The sequence below is a fragment of the Onychomys torridus genome, chromosome X (genome assembly GCF_903995425.1).
Source record: "Onychomys torridus chromosome X, mOncTor1.1, whole genome shotgun sequence".
NCBI lineage: Eukaryota > Metazoa > Chordata > Mammalia > Rodentia > Cricetidae > Onychomys > Onychomys torridus.
In genome coordinates this window covers 132,617,919-132,638,425 of record NC_050466.1, presented here as the reverse complement: position 1 = coordinate 132,638,425, position 20,507 = coordinate 132,617,919, and the positions used below count along the sequence as shown (strand labels likewise).

Genomic DNA, 20,507 nt, shown 5'->3' with positions numbered 1-20,507 from the left:
ATTTGCTTCTAGAAGTAAAACAGCCATTGGCAATTGAGCAAACCCAAGGCTCTGTGTGCTTCTCTCCATTGCACACTTAGCTCTAGTCCCTATCAGACTACTCTTAGGGGAGCAAACCTTGAGCCATTTCTTTGTTTTATCTTTCCTAAGGCACCAGGCAATTCCTCGCGAAATAAAAAAATCAATCTTTTGGTCTAAACTAAATCCCAGCAGGTTGGCTGAACTGAAACAGAATGGAAATAACTGCTAGTTCCATTACTCAGTTCAGCTCTTTGGAGTCCCTCACCTTAAACTAGAAATGGCTAGCTGCTTGCTACTTTACTCAAAACAGCAAAGGAGACCAGAAAGAACTATGTGCTCTCGAAGCTCATGCACTGAGCTCCAGGTTTTAATCATACAAGTCATTCTTCTTCAAAAGGCCCTTGTAGAGAGGCTCTGTTGCAGGACTGTCACCAATAACTTGAACTGCCATTATTCAATTTGATATTTGACTAGATATATACTCCAAAGTTATCCTTAGTGGCAGCCACAAGGCATTATGAGTAGTCAGACACAGATCTACAGGGAGGAGAAATAGTTTTCTCTAAGGGTACTTTTCAGAGTTGTCTTACTGATACTAACACTGAGCCTGGCTGGGTAGCTTCGTGGCCGTGAAGACAAAGGAAGCTGGAGGTATTAGCTCTCTGGCCCAGTTCTCCCTGTCCCGGACACTTCAAACTCCTATCTCATTCCTCTCCCTTCTTGAACCTCCTCCTGCTCCTGTTGCCTCTCCTGAAACCTGAGGTCACAGTAGGTCCTATATCGGGTCCCATCATCAAAGAACACAACTCTGCTGGGTGGTGCATTCCTTTAGTCTCAGCACTCAGGAGGCAGAGACAGGTGGATCTATGTGAGTTCGAGGCCAGCCTGGTCTACAGAGCGAGTTCCAGGACAGCCAGGACTGTAACACAGAGAAACTTTGTCTCAAAAACAAACAAACAAACAAAAAAGAACACGACTCCAGGCCTCTGCCAGGGACCCCATCAGCCACCCTTGCTCTCTGCTGTCTTCCCAAAGGATTCAGTCTTACAGGACCTCTCTGAGCAGATCATCGTATTAGGAAAACTTGACATCATTCAGAAAAGAGCTCATAATTAATGTTATAGTACCCGAGTACCGTTTGTCTCTCTTGCCTTTGTGCTGGAATGCTGTTGATGCTGGTGAAGTAACTAGTCCTTGAAAAGAAAGTGCAAGTGTTTGGGGCTGGGAGCAGCAAACCATTTTAAGAAAAGAATCTGAGTTCAAAGGAGAAATGACAGAGGTTATCTGGACACGAGTAACAGGAGAGACAAGTCTTTGAGAGAAGAAAAAAATATTAAGACCCCAAAGCTGGAAGGAAAGGAGTTGTTGAATTCCTTGCCACTTTCCAATGTTCCCAAATGCAAGAGCTTGAAACTTATGTGATGGCAGGGATAATGTCCATAATGGCCAAAGGCAGTTTGCCTGGGAATATAAAGGACTTTTGAGATCTAGAAAAATTAAAGGTGGAGATTTGGTAGATGTAACAGAAACCCTTATACTGTTTTTATAGACGATGAAGATAACAAAAGGAGCTGGAGAGATGGTTCAGCAGTTTAAGAGCACTGACTGCTCTTCCAGAGTACCCAGGTTCAATTCCTTCCCGGCACCCACATGGTGTCTCACAACTGTCTGATTCCAGTTCTAGGGGATCTGACACCCTCACACAGACATATATGCAGGCAAAACACCAATGTACAAATAAAAATAAATAAATTACTTAAAAAAAGCAGGGGCTGGGGGTGGGGGATGGCTCAGATGTTAAGAACATTCTCCGCACTTCCAGAGGACCTAAGTTCAATTCCCAGCACCCATATGGCAGCATACAACACACACACACACACACACACACACACACACACACACACACACACACACGGGGAGGGGATAGTTCTTAAAATGAGACAAAGGAAAACTATAGATAACACTTGTTTAGAAGAACATAATCCCATGCCAAGTGTGTTTCTATTTTCCCTGTTTTGTTTAACTTCAAAGGGCTCAAATAACAAACTCAGTGACAGCTGAACCTCTGAGGTGAGTGAACAAGTGCTGTGACTAGTTACTTCTTTGTTCATGGAACCAGAGCAGAATGAAGGACCAGAGCAGCTGCAGAGATGAAAAGCCCACAAGTGTCAACACACACAATGGTTGAGTTCTGAACATGGCCACTTCCCTCGTTAGAAAATGTCCAAAGAGAGTCTCTGAAGAAGATCATTTGTGGAAAGTACAGAAGGATACATTAGGAATCATGCATTTATTTATTTATTTATTTATTTATTTATTTATTTATTTATTTATTTATGGTTTTTCGAGACAGGGTTTCTCTGTGTAGCTTTGCGCCTTTCCTGGAACTCACTTTGGAGACCAGGCTGGCTTCGAACTCACAGAGATCCGCCTGCCTCTGCCTCCCGAGTGCTGGGATTAAAGGTGTGTGCCACCACCGCCGGGTGGAATCGCGCTTTTAAAGAGGGTCTCTGAAGGTTATTTGCAGAAAATACAGAAGGATACATTAGTGATCTCACTTTTAAGGAAAAGAGTCTTCTGAGGTTCACCTGGAAGTGTTAATTTTGTGAAAACCAAGAAACCAGCATCAACTCCTTTAGCTAGAAAATTTTTTTACTTCCAGAGTCTTGTGTCAACATTTTCAAAGTAACTATGATACAGAAGTAGCGTTTACAATGACTTTCAGGAATCATTTTGTTTGGTTATGCAGCCTTTGCAATTAAACCTAAACAGTTTTGTGTCTACCGTAGGAAGTCATTAAAATGGAAAGTCTCCGTTAGTGTAAGCATGTCAAATTACCTGCTTTTGTACTGAACAGACACTTTATACTCTCATCTAATACTTGGCAACTAAATACATATTTAAAAGCTATTTTCTAGATGTTGGCATATATTTAAAAATACGTTAACACAAAAGGCAAAAAACTACTCAAATTTCATGAACTTAGTACCTACAAAAACGAATTTTGAAATTAGAAAGCCAAAGGCTGAAATATTCGCTATGTTGGTATTTTGTTTGTGCTTTTTAGCAATGTACAAATTATGTCCTTAGTTCTGTAGAGCCTTAAACACCAAAGTACAACTCACAAGCTGTTTGGTTACCTTTAATAGAGTGGCTCCAGACCCTAGGGTAGCTAGCTGTGTTCCTGAATTCACCAAGCACCTGGTTAACGCTCTTTACCCTGTTGCCACGATGATGTTTCTTCTCCAGTTTATGTGCTCAGCAAACTCCCATTTATTCTTCAAAGCTAACTCAAAAGGCACTTCATTTTTAATGCTTTTCTGTTTCCAGGAAGGATGTCTCCCTGTTTCCATGGCAACTTCGCACCTCCATTTAATTACACATAAATTATCTAGGCCTCACAAATAAGTGTTTGCTTTTTATCTTTAACACCTAAGACGGACCTTACATTTCCTCAAATGAAGTCTGGTGAAAAACACAAATGAGCACCAATACATTGTCATCCAAAAGCTTAGGGTTAATACAGAAGCAATGTAAGGACTTTCAGTATTCAAACAAACAACAGCTGCCTGCATTTGTCACGACGGGAGCTGAATGGCAAGAGAACAAAGCTGTTAAGTCTAGGACTAGAAAGAGAAAAGTGAGGCTCTGAGGGATAAAACAGGTCACTCCAAAAGATGCAGTCAATGAATGGTAGAAGGGGATATTTAACTCTCTACACTTCAAACACAAAAGGCTAGTTCTCTTTATGCACCTATACCTTCACATGGCACCCAAGGTTCCCACAGCCTGGGTTTATTTTGTATTTGTCCTTTATTATTTCACAGTTTACTCCAATAAGCATAGCATGCTCTTCTATCCCTAGCTTGCCTGCCATGATTCCTAAGACTTTCTGTCTCTGCTCAAAGCATAGAGCAATTGCAGCTGTTGTGGAACTTTCCATCATTCTACATCTGGATTTAATCTCTGCCTTCTCTGTAGTCACCTCTGACTACTTAACAGTGGCTAGAGACAGACTTGGCACTAATCAAACAGGGCAGGATTATGGATGAGTAAAGGTTAGTCCGGTACAGTAAGCAAGGCAGTGTTCCAGAAAGTGAGCAATTGTACTTCAAAAACGAAAGAGAAGGCTGAGGAGATGGCCCAGCAGTTAAAAGTGCTTGCCATACAAGTGAGAGGACCTGAGTTCAGATCCCCAGAGCCAAGCTGGGTGGGCATGAGGATCTGCCTACAATCTCAGCCTCAGAAGCAGAGATCGGGGATCCTAGCAAGCTGGCTAGTAAGAAGACTAACAGCATCTATAAGCTCTAGGTTTGACTGAAAGACCCTGCCTCAAAGAATCAGGTAGAAGAGAATGGAGGAAAATTCTTGATGTTAACCTTGGGTCTCCACACACACGTGCTCACACACATATAAGCATGCATGCACACTCTTGCACATAACACACACACACACACACACACACACACACACACACACATGCAGGCACGCACGCACACGCACACACACAAGAAAAGAAGAAAATATTAAAAATGAAAGAGAAGGTCTATCAGCTCTGGTTGGCGCATGCACTGCTTGATGCTCTCCTTTCGAGCATAGGCCAAGACACGGGTGTCCTCCTGAAAGAAGCGGTGTCCCTCATCGGTGAGCTTCCAGAGAAAAGAGCGAGGTTTTCCATCCATGTCATCCTCAAGGGGGACTGGCACCTTTTCAAAGCAGGTCAGGGAGCAGAGATTGTGGCGAATGGTGTTTTTCCAGCCCTCTGGTGCTGTCCGGAAATAGGGGAAATGTTGTCGAGTGAAATTGTAGATCTGCTGCACATTGAGGCTGCAGGAAGGGCTGCTTTTTAACGCTAGAGCAACTAGATGGCTGTAGTTGAGAGGAGGGCGTGGCCAGGACTGCTTCTCAGGGTACAGTGTGTGGGGCTTCCAGTTGTATTTGTTAGAGGACGTGCATTCCTGTTCCTCAGTCTCCTCATCTATGAAATCAGAGTCGTTGGAGAACATGGACAGCTTTGGTTGCTGATAATGCTCAGTGTGGAGAAAAGACAAGGACTGCATCATTCTCTGAGTCCCTAAGCAGCTAGACTCAGTCTTTGGGACTGGTGCACTTGGCAGGACTTTATGACTGGGATTTGGAGCCTCTTTGCTATTGGCGGGGCACACAATGTTGGGATTCACCCACATCCACAAGCTGGGTTCAGTGGGAGGACCATCATCATCAGGGTTGGGCTTCCTCTCCTGAGGCAGTGCTGGTGGTTTTAGCAGCTGAATTTTGTATTTGGCAAGACTCTGCTCAGCCAAAGAGCACTGATCTGTGGTACAAGGCAGGAAAAATTCATTTCCCATGTCCCACTCCAGCATCCCGGGGACTTGGCCATGGAGCCTGTACCAGAAGTCCCGATCTTTTAGCTTTACATCCATCTTTACTAGAGAGCTAGGTGGAAAAGAAACAAAAACAAAAACAAAAACAAAAACAAAAACAAAAAACAGAACTTTCAAACTGATAAAAAGTCTCTCTGGCACTTTGTAAAGCTTTTTTTTTTTTTTTTTTTTTGGCTAGGGCACTATTTAACACAAGATATCTCAGCTATACAGCAATCTTCCAGTAGGGGCCTGCTGGAAGTGCTCGCACGAGGATACTGATACTTCACTGATCAGAGAAGTCTGGCTCAGAGAAGCCTCTGCTTTCTGGAACACAGCTGAAAACAGTAACTGAGAAGATCATTTGAGCAGGAAAATCTGCTTTCCGATTTTTCCAAGTGTTTTCTCGCTGTTGATCACAAAAGGTGTTTTGATAGCTCTGTAAGATAACATGGTGCATATCATTAACCCTATGTCACAGTTATGAGACCTGACATTTACAGAATATTTGAAACTGTATATGTAAATAAATATAGGACAGCTGGATCTATAGCCCTTTCCTAGCCTTTTGCAATACCCATGGCCTGCTGATCTCATTCAATGTACTCTATAAAGTAGGCACAGAACTGAGTTGTAGACTATAATTGTACCTATGAGAAGACTGCCCGTTAGACCCACACTCCTGCTATTTTAAGTCCTCTTCTGAGAATCCGCTGGCTTCTACTTCTCCAGCTTGGCTTCCTAGGCTTTGGCTTCTAAGTATACTTTAAATACTGCACCATCAAAGGTTTGCTACATCATGTGAGAACTTACCTTTCATGTAGGTTCATGTTAAGGAAATTTTCAAGAAGAAAAAACAGGAAGACACCATTTAGCTAGTCTCAAAAAAAATCTATAAAGTATATGATTTCACTAAAACTGTTATCCAGCATTATATCACAAAGGTTCCAACAAACGACCATGACAACTACTGAAGGGCACTAATTCCTATTTTCTGCTGCTCATTTGCACAAAAGTATTGTTCATACAAGCATGTAGAATGACTTTTCCTTTTTTTGTTTTTTTTAAGATGGTTTCTCTGTGTAGTAAAAACTTATCAAGAGTAAATCACATGCTTTGAAAGCCAGCTTCACCATTATCTAGCTGTGTGATTTACTCACTATATTAATCTCCATTGTTTTTGTATCACAACATAGAATCCTACAACATAGTTATCATTTTAGCATTATTGCCTCATAATCCATGTGTTGGAAATACTAACCTGCTAGGATTTTCACCATATCTTTTTCCTGTGTCCCTTTGATCAAGAGTTTCTGCATAGAATGATGCCCTATGCCCAAGTACCTTGGTTTACCTAATACCTACTCATCTTTTAAATTTTATTTTATTTTGTGTGTGTGTGAGAGAGAGGCGGGGGGAGATAACCAAGAGGAGAGAGAGAGAGAGAGAGAGAGAGAGAGAGAGAGAGAGAGAGAGAGAGGAGGACATTCATGCCACTATGCCTGGAGAGGTCAGAGGAAAAGTGTGGAGTTGATTCTCTCCTTCCACCTTTATATTAATTCCAGGGATATATTTCAAGCCATGGTGTTTGCACAGAAATCACCTTTATCCACTGAATTGCTTTGCTGGACTTCTACTCATCCTTTAAGATTGAAGAAATGTTGTTTTCACCTTTCACAGTGAGGTACTTGCCTGGAGAAAGCATGGGACAGAAACTAAAATAATTTAATTGTGCCAATTCCAGACATCCTGGCAACATTTGAGTTTTCAGGGGTCCATTATTCTTTAAAGGCAGGCTCTATTGTTACAGAATGTCTCTTTCATCTTTAAGAACAGAGCCCGGTTCTTAGAGTGTTTAATAAAACCAGTTCATTACTGTGTATTCTCGTGCATGTATGCACAGGTGTTTGTGTGTGTGTGTGTGTGTGTGTGTGAGAGAGAGAGAGAGAGAGAGAGAGAGAGAGAGAGAGAGAGACAGAGAGAGACAGAGAGAGACAGAGACAGAGACAGAGACAGACAGAGACAGAGAGACAGACAGAGAGCAAGAGAGAGACAGAGACAGAGAGTGAGAGAGACAGAGAGACAAGACCACGCATGTGCACACGCTAGAGCATGGGAATGGAGGTCCGAGGATAATTTGCAGGAGTTGGTTCTCTCCTTTACTTGAACTCAGGTCATCAGGCTTGGCAGCAAGTGGGACATCTCATTAGCCTGTCTCTGCCACCACACCCAGCCCCTTCAATATTCTAAAGCATCCCTCTGCCCTGATATTGCCTCTCACCCACAGGACCGGTAAAGGAGATAGCTGATGTTTTAGGTCACCAAAAAAATAAATCCAAGTAAATCCTTTTGCTGTTATGAATCTCCTAAATTGTTTCAGTGTCAGAGGTAGCATTAAAAGAATGGAAAACCACCTTCAAGGGGCTTCCATAACTAAATTTTATCTTTTGACTAGACATATTGTCATTAATTGAAACTATTTTAGTTAATAAAAGACTGAGTTTATGATGATACACTCAAAACTTGTGAAAAGAACAAATACTTTAGGGCATTTACGATTTGTTACTTTTATATAGCAAAATGCACGGATATTTATTTTAAGCATATGCAAATATAGATATATACTTGTTTCTATCAGTAGCCAAGCAGGAAAGAACACAGGAAAAGCAATGAGTTAATCATAAATTATTTCAGATAAAACAAGCACCACATCAATGGCTGCTATGTTTGAATATACAGACTGGGTAAAGTTCCAGGGTGCCCAAGAACAGAACATGAGAGTCTGTCCAGTCTTTGTTTTCCAAACCATGTGCCCGAGTTCTGGGCTGTGTCATTCTGCAGGAGGCACCTCTTTCTGATTCACACAGAAATCATACCCTTGCAGAGAGGGACTCTTGTTTCTAATTCACACATAACTAAGAACTTGTAAGAATGATAAACACTGATGGGTACACATAATAATCATGTAGAGAAAAATCCAATAGATGAAAACATATTTTAAAGAAGAGAATAATCAAAAAGCTTCAATCCCTTATCTACAAATTTATGCAAATTATAATGAAATGCAAATAATGAATATATTAATCCGAATAATGCTAAAAGACTGGGTACATAGTAAGAGGTCAGGGTAATGGGGATGACAAAACATGCATAAATTAAAGAATGCTTCAGCTTTTGATAAAAACTAGTTACAAAGAGGCAGCTCTAAGAGAGAACAAGTGAAATGCTCTTACGAAAAGGTTCCCAACCCACCACACACAGTTCAATATCTATGAGCCCAGAAAATCAGTTTTATTCTTTTACCTTGGCAAATCTGAGATGTGTTTTCTAGGTAGTTGGGTAAAGTTAATGAAATTCAGATGTAGTAAAATCCTGAAAAGACATTAAAAAAACAAAAACAAAAACAAACAAACAAACAAAAAAACCAAGTATAACATTAAATGAAGGAGGAAAAGTACAAGGGCAGGAACAAAGAACAGTAAGTTAACCCCTCTGTCTTTGTACCTTGTAATAGGCTTACGGGGAAATATATGATGTATTTTTAGTTGTTGTATTTGTGTAGACTTAATATGCTCCTCAAGCAGTATAACTTCTTTCCCAAAAAGCCACATTAAGTTTGTAATTATACTTTATAGATTTTAGGATATTCAGTTCATCAAATTAATAACCAATGTTTAGGTGGCCAAGAAAATGTGGTTTAAAATTAGTTTAAACATCTGGTTTATGAGCTACTTGAATTTAATAAAGTTGAACAGTAAGCAAAACACAAATACTAACGAGTTGTCCTCAGTGTCCTACTGGACACTAAAGAGCACGTACAAGAATGTATTCTTTTTTATTTTTATTTTTTATTTATTATTTATTTATTTATTTTTTGTTTTTTCGAGACAGGGTTTCTCTGTGTAGCTTTGTGCTTTTCCTGGATCTCGCTTGGTAGACCAGGCTGGCCTCCAACTCACAAAGATCTGCCTGCCTCTGCCTCCCGAGTGCTGGGATCAAAGGCGTGCGCCACCACCGCCCAGCAAGAATGTATTCTTTTCATTAGTTTCTCTTTCTAGCAATCAGATCAAAGTTCATACCCATGTACCCAAATTGACAGTGTTAGGGGCTGCCGTGAGATGGCCCCGTTGGTAAAGACACTAGCCATCATGTTCAATGACGTGAGTCTGACTCCTGAGATTCACATCATGGAAGGGGAGAATAGACTCCACAAAGCTGTCTTATGACCTCCACATATACATGTGCTCTGAACATCCCCCTCCCACACAAATAAATAAATAAATGCAAGAAAAACCACAAGAGAATTCAATTTTGAACACATTCTAGGTATGTTTGAAACCATGTACAAACTATAGTAGGCATTGAGGATAAATTATTGTCATTTTACTCATCAACTTATCTCTGGTATGCCATACTGTTTCCTCATCTATTAAACAAGCATAATAAGAAACTTACCCTGCTGGGCGGTGGGGAGGCAGAGGCAGGCGGATCTCTGTGAGTTTGAGGCCAGCCTGGGCTACAGAACAAGTTCAGCACAGCCAGGGCTGCAAAGAGAAATTCAGTCTCGAAAAAACAAACAAACAAAGAAACAAAAAAACAAAACAAAACAAAAAAGAAACTTAACCCAATTAGCCACTGATATCAAATGAAATAAATGTAAGTTAATTAATTTGTAGTGTATATTAAAGCCTAATTTAATATTTGACACATGACATTCCATAAATATAAGATCTTATTTATGTTATTATTTTGAAGAGTAATATAGATTCTTTAAAAATAAATTTTAAAAATTATTTCTCTCTCTCTCTCTCTCTCTCTCTGTGTGTGTGTGTGTGTGTGTGTGTGTGTGTGTGTGTGTGTGTGCATGTAAGTGCACATGTGTAGGGCCTGTGGAGGCTGGAAGAGGCTGTTGGAATCTCTGGAACTGTAGTAACAAGTGGTTGTGAGCCTCTCTACATGAATGCTAGGGACTGAATTTGGGTCCTCTGAAAGAATAGCATGTGTTTTTAACCACTGAGCCATCTCTCCAGCCTGAGAGATAGGCTCCTAATCATGAATGTTTCATACATAAATCATATTGGAAGATAAGGAGGAGTGATTTTAATGACTATACGAGGAAATCTTGATATTCTTTGAGAACTGATCTTAATGTTTAACTTTGAAGGTTCTTTGAACTCTGCATTATGAGTTCAAAAGTCTCCAACACAAATTTTGATTTATTTTATTCCAACACTTTGAAAGTCCTGAAATTAGGTCCTAGTTTATTTGTAATACCTTTTGGTTATAAGACAGGCTGAAGTCTAAAAACTCCTCTATCGCTTACTGATTCTTTTCCAAAGGTATTACCTCACCTTCCTGGATAAGCAAAGGAGATTCTATGAAACAAAACCAAAATTAAATCAAATGAAAAGCTTGTCTAGATGGCTATCACCAGGGGCAAATTTCACACAGTCCAATGCAAGAGATTCTTTTATAATAGGCACTAAATTACTTGTAAAAATATAGAGTACATAGAGCAGTGTCAGGCTCTTGGGTCTAGTACATATTTCACACCACATCATCTGCTTTTTGCCATTCTCAACAGGACAATTCACAACAGCACACATATGTTAAATGTCTATATATATATATATAGTAGCCAGTTCAATTTAGCAGAGTGATTTCACATATTTTGGTAAGCCCTTCCTGTTTGCTTCAAACACATAAGTAATAAAATTACACAGAGAAAGAGATACAGTACACAAGATAATAAATCACAAGTATAAAAAAACCCTCATTACATCAGAAACTTTACAAAACAGATGAGTAGGACTGAAGTCATTGGCTTACTGACCTTTTGAACACCAAGCAGGAAGAAATCCAGAGTGTGGCAGTAACCCAGAATCTTCAGCCTCACATCTAGTAGTGGACTTAAATGCTGGAGTGCCAGCAGGGAGCAACCAAAACTATTTTAGAAAGAAATGGAGTATGTGTTAGGCATTGGTCGCTGTGACAGAACACATGTGCAGAACAACTTGGAGAAAGACTTACTTTGGCCCCAACAACCTCCAAAACAAATCTTTGTGCCTGAGCAGCTGAACTCTGGGAATACTTGCATAGGTGTGCCCTATGCTACCAATTCTCTCCTCAAAACAGTATTTCCAGTGAACTTAAAAAAAAAAATCTTTGCATTTTTGATGTGGAAATGGGTGGGGTCTGGCCAATTTCTCAGATTCCCTCAAGACATCTTTTCTATTGCCATGATGCAAAGTACTTAAGTTCATTTAAAAAAAAAATTGAGACAAGGTTTCTCTGTGTAGTTTTGGTGCTTGTCTTGGATCTCTTTGTGTAGACCAGGCTGGCATTGAGCTCACAGAGATCCACCTGCCTCTGCCTCCCTATTGCTGGGATTAAAGGCATGTGCCATCACCGCCTGGTCCTTAAATTCATTTTAATGGTCCTAATCCTTAAAGCAGCCACGATTTCATTAGTGTCAATAGGCTTTTCTTTTCTAGGCAAATATCAAGTTTGTCCAACTTTTTCAAAGCTCAATGCTGGGATGCTATAAAATTTCCTCTACCATATTAGTCCATTGCCTTTTAACCAGGTCTTCCACAAAGTCTTAGGGTATAAGATAAAATACACATAACTTCTTTGCCAGACTGAATGCCCTCCAATCTAGTTCTCAATACAGTGCTTATTGCCACCTAAAGCTTCATAAACAGCCTTCACTGACTATATAAGCACCTTGATCTCAGAAACCACTTCTGAAAGTTTCACACTTTCACTAGCTCATATCACCAACTTATAAAAGTTCCTCTCAAAAACTGATTCCAAAAGTCAGGAAGGAGAGAAGAGGGTGATTAAGGGGAACACCACTGACTGTCTGACAGAAAGAGTGTGAGAGCCTGAGCCTAGACTCCACTGCCTTTCTCCCTTCTCCCACCTTATTCTGTTTTTTTAAAAAATTTTTTATTTTATTATTATTATTTTTTGCAAGCCTATGTGATGGGATGGTACCACCTAAAAGATGAAGTCCCCATACTTAGTCTTTTCTGGAAATGCTTTCATGGAATATCGAGCATACATTACTAGTCTCTTAGATGCTTCTGAATCCAATAAAGTTAACAACCAAGATTAATCATCACAAGGTGCATAAATGAGAAAAGGCATATAAGAATAGAAAAATCAAGTTTCAATTAAAATTAGACTGAAAATTCATCACAAAATACACAAAATTTATTAATAAGAAAACTTAACAACTATATAATATATACATTCCCCAAACCATGATACTATAAAGTCATCTACTAAGGCTATTTGAAAATTGGACATATTAAAATATACATAAAGAAAGGAACACACATATATATGTATAGATGAGAAGGAAGTCATAAAAATGTGAGAAATGGCTCAATGAGATGGTTCAATGGGCAAGGTACCTGATGCCAAGTCTGATGACCCAAGTTCAATTCCCAAGACCCATAAGGTTGAAGAAGTTATCTCCCCCATCTACATCTTTGTGCCACCATTGCCCTAGCATATCTTGTGGGCAGGACACCACTGTAGATCAAAGGGTTTGTGGCTGGCTTGGTGTTTACATTTCTTCTTTGGTAGCCCTCAGAGTATCTTCCTGTACCAAAGATGATGGAACACAGGGGTGAAGGCTCCATATAGACAGCAGCTTGACTTCTCCATGTTCAATGAGTTGTGTGGGTGTTGTCTTCAGCAATGCAGGCTTGCTGTCATTTTGTGGAGAGCAACTTATTGTCTTGGCAAGCTTCATTTGGTGACAAGAGATGGCCAGTTGGGACTCTTGTCTCCCCCATTATTTGTCTATTTCATTTAGATCACCTTAATATACATATATATTTTAGGAAGAATCTACTGCATTAAGTTTCCATACAAGGACCCTTAATTTTAGTTGTCTCTTCCCATATTCCCTCCCTCATCTCCTTCTCTGCTTCCTCTTCCCACTTGATCCCATTCCAGCCTACCCCCATCCACACATAACTATCCCATTTGCCTTTCCTATGAGATCCATCTAATCCCTATAGTCTCTTACTTGACATACCTCTGTGGTTCTACAGATTGCAGCTTGATTATCATTGACCTAACAGTTAATATTTGCATATAAGTGAATACATACCATATTTCTTTTTCTCGGTCTGGGATCCTCACTTAGGATGATTTTTTTTTTTTTTGTAGTTCCACCCATTTACCTGTTAATTTCATGATGTCATTTTTTAAAAAGGCTAAGTAAAACTCATTGTGTAAATAAACCACGTTTTCTTTATCCATTCTTCTGTTGAGGGACATCTAGGTGGTTTCCAATTTCTCCCTATTATGAATAGAGCAGCAATGAACATGGTTGAACAAATGTCTTTGTGGTAGGATGATATCTCTTCTGGGTATATGCCCAAGAGTGACATAGCTGGATTTTGAGGTAGATCAATTCACACCTTCCTGAGGAACACCACCCTGATTTCCTGTACAAGTTTGCACGCCCACCAACAATGGAGCGGTGTTCATATTCCACATCCTTGTCAGGTCTTAAGAGCTTTGACTTGTTTTGTTGAACTCAGCCATTCTAAAGGGTATATGATGAAATCTCAAAGTAGTTTTGATTTGTATTTCCCTGATAACTAAGCATGTTGAACATTTATTTGTTTCTCAGCCACTTGAGTTTCTTCTTTTGAGAATTCTGTTTAGATCTGTACCACATTTTTAAACTGGGTCATTCGTTTTCTGGATATCTAGTTTTTTTGAGTTCTTTATATATTTAGACACTGGCCCTCTATCAAATGTGTAGCTGGTAAAAATCCTTTCCCATTCTGTAGGCTGCCATTTTGTCTGACTGATGGTGTCCTTGGCTGTGCAGAAGCTTTTCAGTTCCATGAGGTCCCTTTTATTAGTTGTTGAGCTCAGTACTTGTTGTGCTAATGGTGGACTGTTCAGGATGTTGTCTCCTGTGCCAATGAGTTCAAGGCTATTCCCCACTTTCTCTTCTATCAGGTTCAGTGTAACTTGAGGTCTTTGATCCTTTTGGAGTTGAGTTTTGTGCAGGGTGATAAGTTTTGATGTTTTTGCATTCTTCTACATGCAGCTATCCTGTTTGACCAGCACTATTTGTTAAAGATGCTTTTTTTTCCCAGGGTGTGTTTCTGGCTTCTTTATAAAAAAAAATTAGGTGTCCATAGGTATGTGGATTTATGTCTGAGTCTTCAATTTGATTCCACGGGTCAACATGTCTTTTTTTTTTTTTTTCTTGATGCCAATACCATGTTGTTTTTATTCCTACAATTCTGTAGTACAACTTGAAGTTGGGGGTGGTAAAACCTCCAGAAGTTCTTTTATTGTACAGGATTGTTTTAACTATCCTGTTCTGTTGTTGTTGTTTCCCTATGAAGCTGAAGATTGTCCTTTCAGGTTTATGAAGAATGGTGTTGGTATTTTGATGGAGACTGCATGGAATCTGCAGATTGCTTTTGGTAAGACGGCCAGTTTTACTGTATTAATCCTACTAATCCATAAGCATGAGACATCTCTCCATCTTCTGATATCTTTTCAATTTCCTTCTTCAGTGATTTGAAATTTTTATCGTACAAGTCTTTCACTCACTTGGATACCGGAAGATACTTTACATTATTTGAGGCCATTGTGAAAGGTGGTGTTATCCTGATTTCTTCCTCAGTCCATTTGTCATTTGTATATAGGAGGGCTACTGAATTTTGTCAGCTAATTTTGTATTCAGCTACTTTGCTGAATAGTGTTTTTCAGCTGTAGTCATTTCCTGATGGAATTTTTAGGGTGACTTATGTATACTATCATATCATCCACAAATAAAGATACTTTGACTTCTTTTCCATTTGTGCCCCCTTGATCTCCTTCAGTTGTCTTATTGCTCTAGCTAAGACATCTGGCTTTTAGAGTCTCCCTTGAGAAGTCAGGTGTAATTCTGTTACTTGGTCCTTTTCCTTTGCAGCTTTTAATATTCTTTCTTTTTTTCCACACTTAATGTTTTGAGTATTATATGTCAAGGAGACTTTTTCTGGTCCAGTCTATTTGGTGTTCTGTAAGCTTCTTGTAGTTTGATAGGCATCTCCCCCTTTAGGTTAGGCAAATTTTATTCTATGATTTTGTTGAAAATATTTTTCTGGGCCTTTGAACTGGGATTCTTCCCCTTCCTCTATTCCTATTATTCTTAGATTTGGTCTTTTCATAATGTCCCAGATTTCCTGGATGTTTTGTGCCAGGAGTTTCTTAGATTTAAATATTCTTTGATTGAGGTATCCATTTATTCTATCATGTCTTCAACGCCTGAGATTCTCTCTTCCTCATTTGTATTCTGATAGTGAGGCTTGCCTCTGAGGTTCCTGTTGGAGTTCCTAAATTTTTCATTTCCACATTTTCTTCAGTTCGGAGTTTCTTCATTGATTCTTTTTCCACTCTCAGGTCTTGAACTGTTGTTTTAGTCATTTCCTCCCTCTGTTTGTGTTTTCATTGATTTCTTTAAGGGATTTACTCATTTCCTCTTTGAGGACCTCTATCATATCCATCAAGGCTGCTGTAAGGTCTTTTTCTTGTGCTTCAGCTATGTTGGAACACTCGGCCTGCTGTGGAAGGGCAGCTGGCTTTAGTGGAGACATATCGTTCTGGCTGTTACTGATTGTGTTTTTACACTGGTGTCTTGGCATCTGTGTTTGGGAAGATTGCGATTCTAGCTCTGGTCTTGTCTTTGTTGGGTGGGTGTTTTGTTCCTTGGTTTCTGTTTCCTCTCTGTTTCTTAGAAAAGTGTGGTGGTTGTCTGTTGCCTTGGAGGAAATTCATCTGGGGTCCTGATAGGTTTGGCCACTGGGGTTTCCAATTAAAATGTGTTTCTGGGTATTGGGAGCTGACATGTAGGAATAGAGATGGGTTAGGGAAGGTAAGGGGGTCCACAGGAGGGAGAAAAGCCAGGTTTCCTCTAGGATCTGCTTAGTTCCCTGGGAATGGGGGCAGAGAGTGAGAGTTCACAACAAAGGGCCTGCTATAGAGCTGGGGATGTGCCTGGGGGATGGACTTAGAGGAATGGAGGGAGCGAAGATCAACAGTCAGCACACTTGCTCCCCTGGTCAGAGTGACCTGTAGGCTCCCAGGGAGTACCTGCAGGTGTTGGGGACTGGGACAAAGCACTGAGGGGAGGGGGAGAGAGTAGCAGGGGACGATCTGTGTGATCACTGGAGATGGGGGTAGAGGGGGGAGGCTGCAGCAGGTGTTCTCCTGCAGAGCTGGGGATGAGGCTGGGGGATTGGACTTGGAGGAGCAGAAAGAGAGGTGAAGATCTGCAGTCAGCCTACCTGTTTCTCTGGCAGGAGTGGCTGTGGGGTCCCAGCGAGTGCCTGCTGGAATTGGATGCTGGGATCAAGCAATGAGTATGGAGAGAGAGAGAGAACAGGAGGGGAAGGTCTGTGGGATCCACTGGAGATGGGGGCGGGGGGGGGGGGGGAGAAAAGGAGGCTGCAGCAGGTGGTCTGCTCCAGAGCTGGAGATGAGACTGGGGGATTGGATTTGGAGGAGCAGAGAGGTGGAAATCTGCAGTCAGCCTACCTGCTTCCCTGGCAGGAGTGGCCTTCGGGTTCCCAGGGAATGCTTGCTGGAGTTGGGGTCTGCGATAAAGCAATGAGCAGGGGTGGGAGGGAGATTAGGAGGTGGCCATTGTGTCATCCAATGGAGATGGGGGCAGGGGAGGGAAGGGAAGCCTCAGCAGGTGGTCTGCTGCAGAGCTAGGGATGAGACTGGGGGATTGGATTTGGAGGAGAGTGGGGGAGAGGTGAAGATCTGCAGTTAGCCTACCCGCTTCCCTGGCAGGAGTGGCCTGTGTGTGTCCAGGGAGTGTCTGTTGGAGTTGGGGGCTGGGATAAGTGTTGATTGGGGGGAGGGAGGTTAGCAGGGGAAGATTTGTATGATAGAGTGGAGATGGGGGTAGAGGGGAAGGGAGGCTGCAGCAGGTGTTCTGCTGAATGGCCAGGGACGGGAGGGTTGGATTTGGAGGACCACAGGGAGAGATGAAGATCTGAATTTAGCCTACCTGCCTCCCTCTAATGAGTGGCCTTCAGTTCCCAGGGAATGCCTGAAGGAGTTATATTCTGATCTCCATATGTACAATATAGTACATGCATGTGCACACATTTGTGTGCACATGCACATACAACAAATGTAACATTTTTTCAATTGGTAAATGAAAATGTCACGGTCAAAGAAGAGATCAACGAACTGGAAATACCAGTACTCATGGACTCCATCAACATATAGCAGGGATCATAACAATATAAAAGCATGGTCAAGAGAAACAGAGGCTATGCCAAGATTATGGAACATTCATCTAATAGAATCTTTAGAGGAGTATAAGGTGAAGAATGAATAACTGAAAAGAAATGACTGATAATTCTCTAGATTTAAATGACACACATTTTCATATTTAAATGAGCAGTATAAAACATCAACTTACTCCTAGACACAGTGAAAACAGACTTCATAGCAGCAAAGAAAGAAATAGCAGGAAGGGCTGATGGGGGTATGCTGGTCCCCAGAATTTCTGAGAGGTCAGACACATTCCACTCCTGACATGTTCTTTATCTAAAATAATCTTCCTCAGTGTTTACAGTATTGTTTAGAATGAACTCCATCACAATGATGAACAAATGTTTTACACTGCCTTTGGAATCCAGACTTCAGTGGAATGTACCTAATTAAAGAGACAGCAATTAAACCTATTCTTCTGAAGCAGTGGGACAATAGTAGGTACTGATGCTGAGGCTGTGGCAGAAGCAGACTAATTAATTATGTTAAGACTTTAATTGATAAAGCCAAAGCACAGGCACAAAGCCACTGGTTTATTTTACAATGTCATGATGTTGGATGCAAACTTGCTGTGTAATTTGAGGACCATGCAGATACCAATTCTTCTTTCCTTTGAAGAATTTTCCCAGTAGTTCATATGGACTCCACCGAGACCTTTCTGCAGTGAGCTGCTTGAATACTTGACTCTGCACAGAAGGTGCTCAGACCTACTACAAAGCAGTATCACCACTTTACACATTTAAAATTAGAAATAATATCTATAATTCATGGAATGTACATATTGAGTTTGAACAATTTTGACAAATGGACTTATATGTAAATGCCATGCAGAATAACTTTTAGAACATCTAACCATAGTTATCCTCTTTGTAGTTTGTGGTCATTGATTCTTGCAGTTCATTTCTAGCTTTTATTGCTATAGATTACTTGCATCTTATGTAAAAAGAATTATATAGTAATAACCACAAACAATAAAAATAATCTTAAGAACCAGTTGAGGGTTAAAAAGCCTTTCTTTTAAAGGACCATCAATTAGACTGGTGCAGGTAACAGTGGATGCTAGAAATATTTTAAATATTAAAATAAAATAACTTAGATCTTTGTACTTTTGAATTAGTCAAGTGTGAAGACAAAATAAAGACATTGTTTCTTAGAGATGACCACTACATGCAAAGATATACAGTAATTTTTAACTATAAGGAAATGTAGACAAAACAGATGAAAAGAAACAACTAAAAATTATGTTTAATATTTTGTGTTCAAAATAGAAAATTAAAAAAACTATTCAAAATACTTTATTAAATAGGTGGTTCAAGCATACTGAGGACTCTGCCATAGTTAATAGGACAGAATTACTGAAGGCTTTGATAGAAATTTTTACAGTTTTGTATCTATTTATTTTTATAGTTATATATAAGTTCAAAATAATAAGAATATAAATGTCATTTATAACATCCAAAGCAGGAGAGGGTAACTAAGAAGCCAAGAGAGAAGATGTCAAACAGAAAACTAGTGAGATAATATAAATGAGTGAAAAATGCATCAATAAAATAATCTAAACAAATTAACCCACTGAGTAGACAAGAGTATCAAAAGATCTTTTCCTACACATTTCCATAAAATCAGTTTGTTTTGTAGTTTTAGCCAAAAAGTGTCCTTTTTAACAACTCAATTCATTTAGCATTCATAGTTTTTCATACAATGAATTTACATTACTTTAAAAACACTATGAACTGCTTGGAATTCAGGGCTGTGTGTGTTCAAGTCAGAGCTTTTCACAGGCAGCTGCTGCATTTCTATCTGCTGGTTTCAAGTCTTCTGTTTCACATTTGGCTTGTTAGTGTGGCGAATCACGTTTTACTTTCACTTGCGCATCGACAGTTTGGAGTATCTAGTATTAAGATGAACTCTCTGCTTGGATTTTGCATTGACAACATAGGAATCATTTCTAGTCTACAATGTTCCCCAAATGCAACTCCCTCTTCCAGATTCCCGGACACAGAATAGTTTTATCATTCGCCACAGCTTCTAGGTTTTCCGATGAGTGTCCTTGAGTTTTTTTGGTTTGTTTTCTCTCTTCTTTTTTCTGTGAATGTATATATTACACTAGACAGCAAACCTACTGCTAAGTTTTCTTCTCAATTCCTAGTATGTTAATGTGAACTTCGTTTATGCTATTTAATAAGGACTATGACTACAGTTTTTCATGTTTTTCCCTAAAATTCTACTTTCTTCTAGCACTTGGAGTATTCTGGAAGGGTTATAGAGATCCTAACCTAGAAAATGTCCTGTCACTTATTACTACCTCTCTCAGGATGGGGGGCGGCGGCAGGGGCCTGATGTGGGTGGGGGTTTTCCTGCTGTTTTTCAAGCTTCAGCTATCCCATGGCAAATAAGATCTGCATTTAAACTAAATAATCTGAGCAGAGTGTTTGATTTAATCATGAAGTCAAGGCTACCATGATAATCCTGCTAGGATCTCCAAGAGTAAAGACAATATGCTGGAAAATTGGGATTGAATTGCTAGCTCTTCGCCTGTCAGCTGATTTACCCAAAGTCTCTGCACTGCAGCCACCACGAGTGTCCAAGGAGTCCACAAGACTGATAGCAACCGAGCTGTGGGGACTAAGACCAACATTTCCAGCTGGCTAGCTCACATCTACGGGATGAAAGACATTCACTTTGTTTTATTCTCATTTGAACTCCACTGGAGTCAGGGATGAAGTGCCAGCTTCTGCTCCATGAATGAAGCATTCAGGTAACAACATCCCAGTCAGTTGCTATCTGAGCTGTCATCAAAAG

At 40.1% G+C, this 20,507-nt stretch overlaps 1 protein-coding gene across 1 annotated transcript; it reads right to left on the bottom strand.

Annotated features, from left to right (window-relative positions):
* Positions 1-4,547: 4,547 nt before the first annotated feature.
* Foxr2 (forkhead box R2) lies at positions 4,548-5,444 on the bottom strand. The gene has a single exon (XM_036175683.1). It carries the CDS (start codon positions 5,442-5,444, stop codon positions 4,548-4,550), a length of 897 nt encoding a protein of 298 aa, XP_036031576.1.
* Between the last annotated feature and the right edge of the window lie 15,063 nt (positions 5,445-20,507).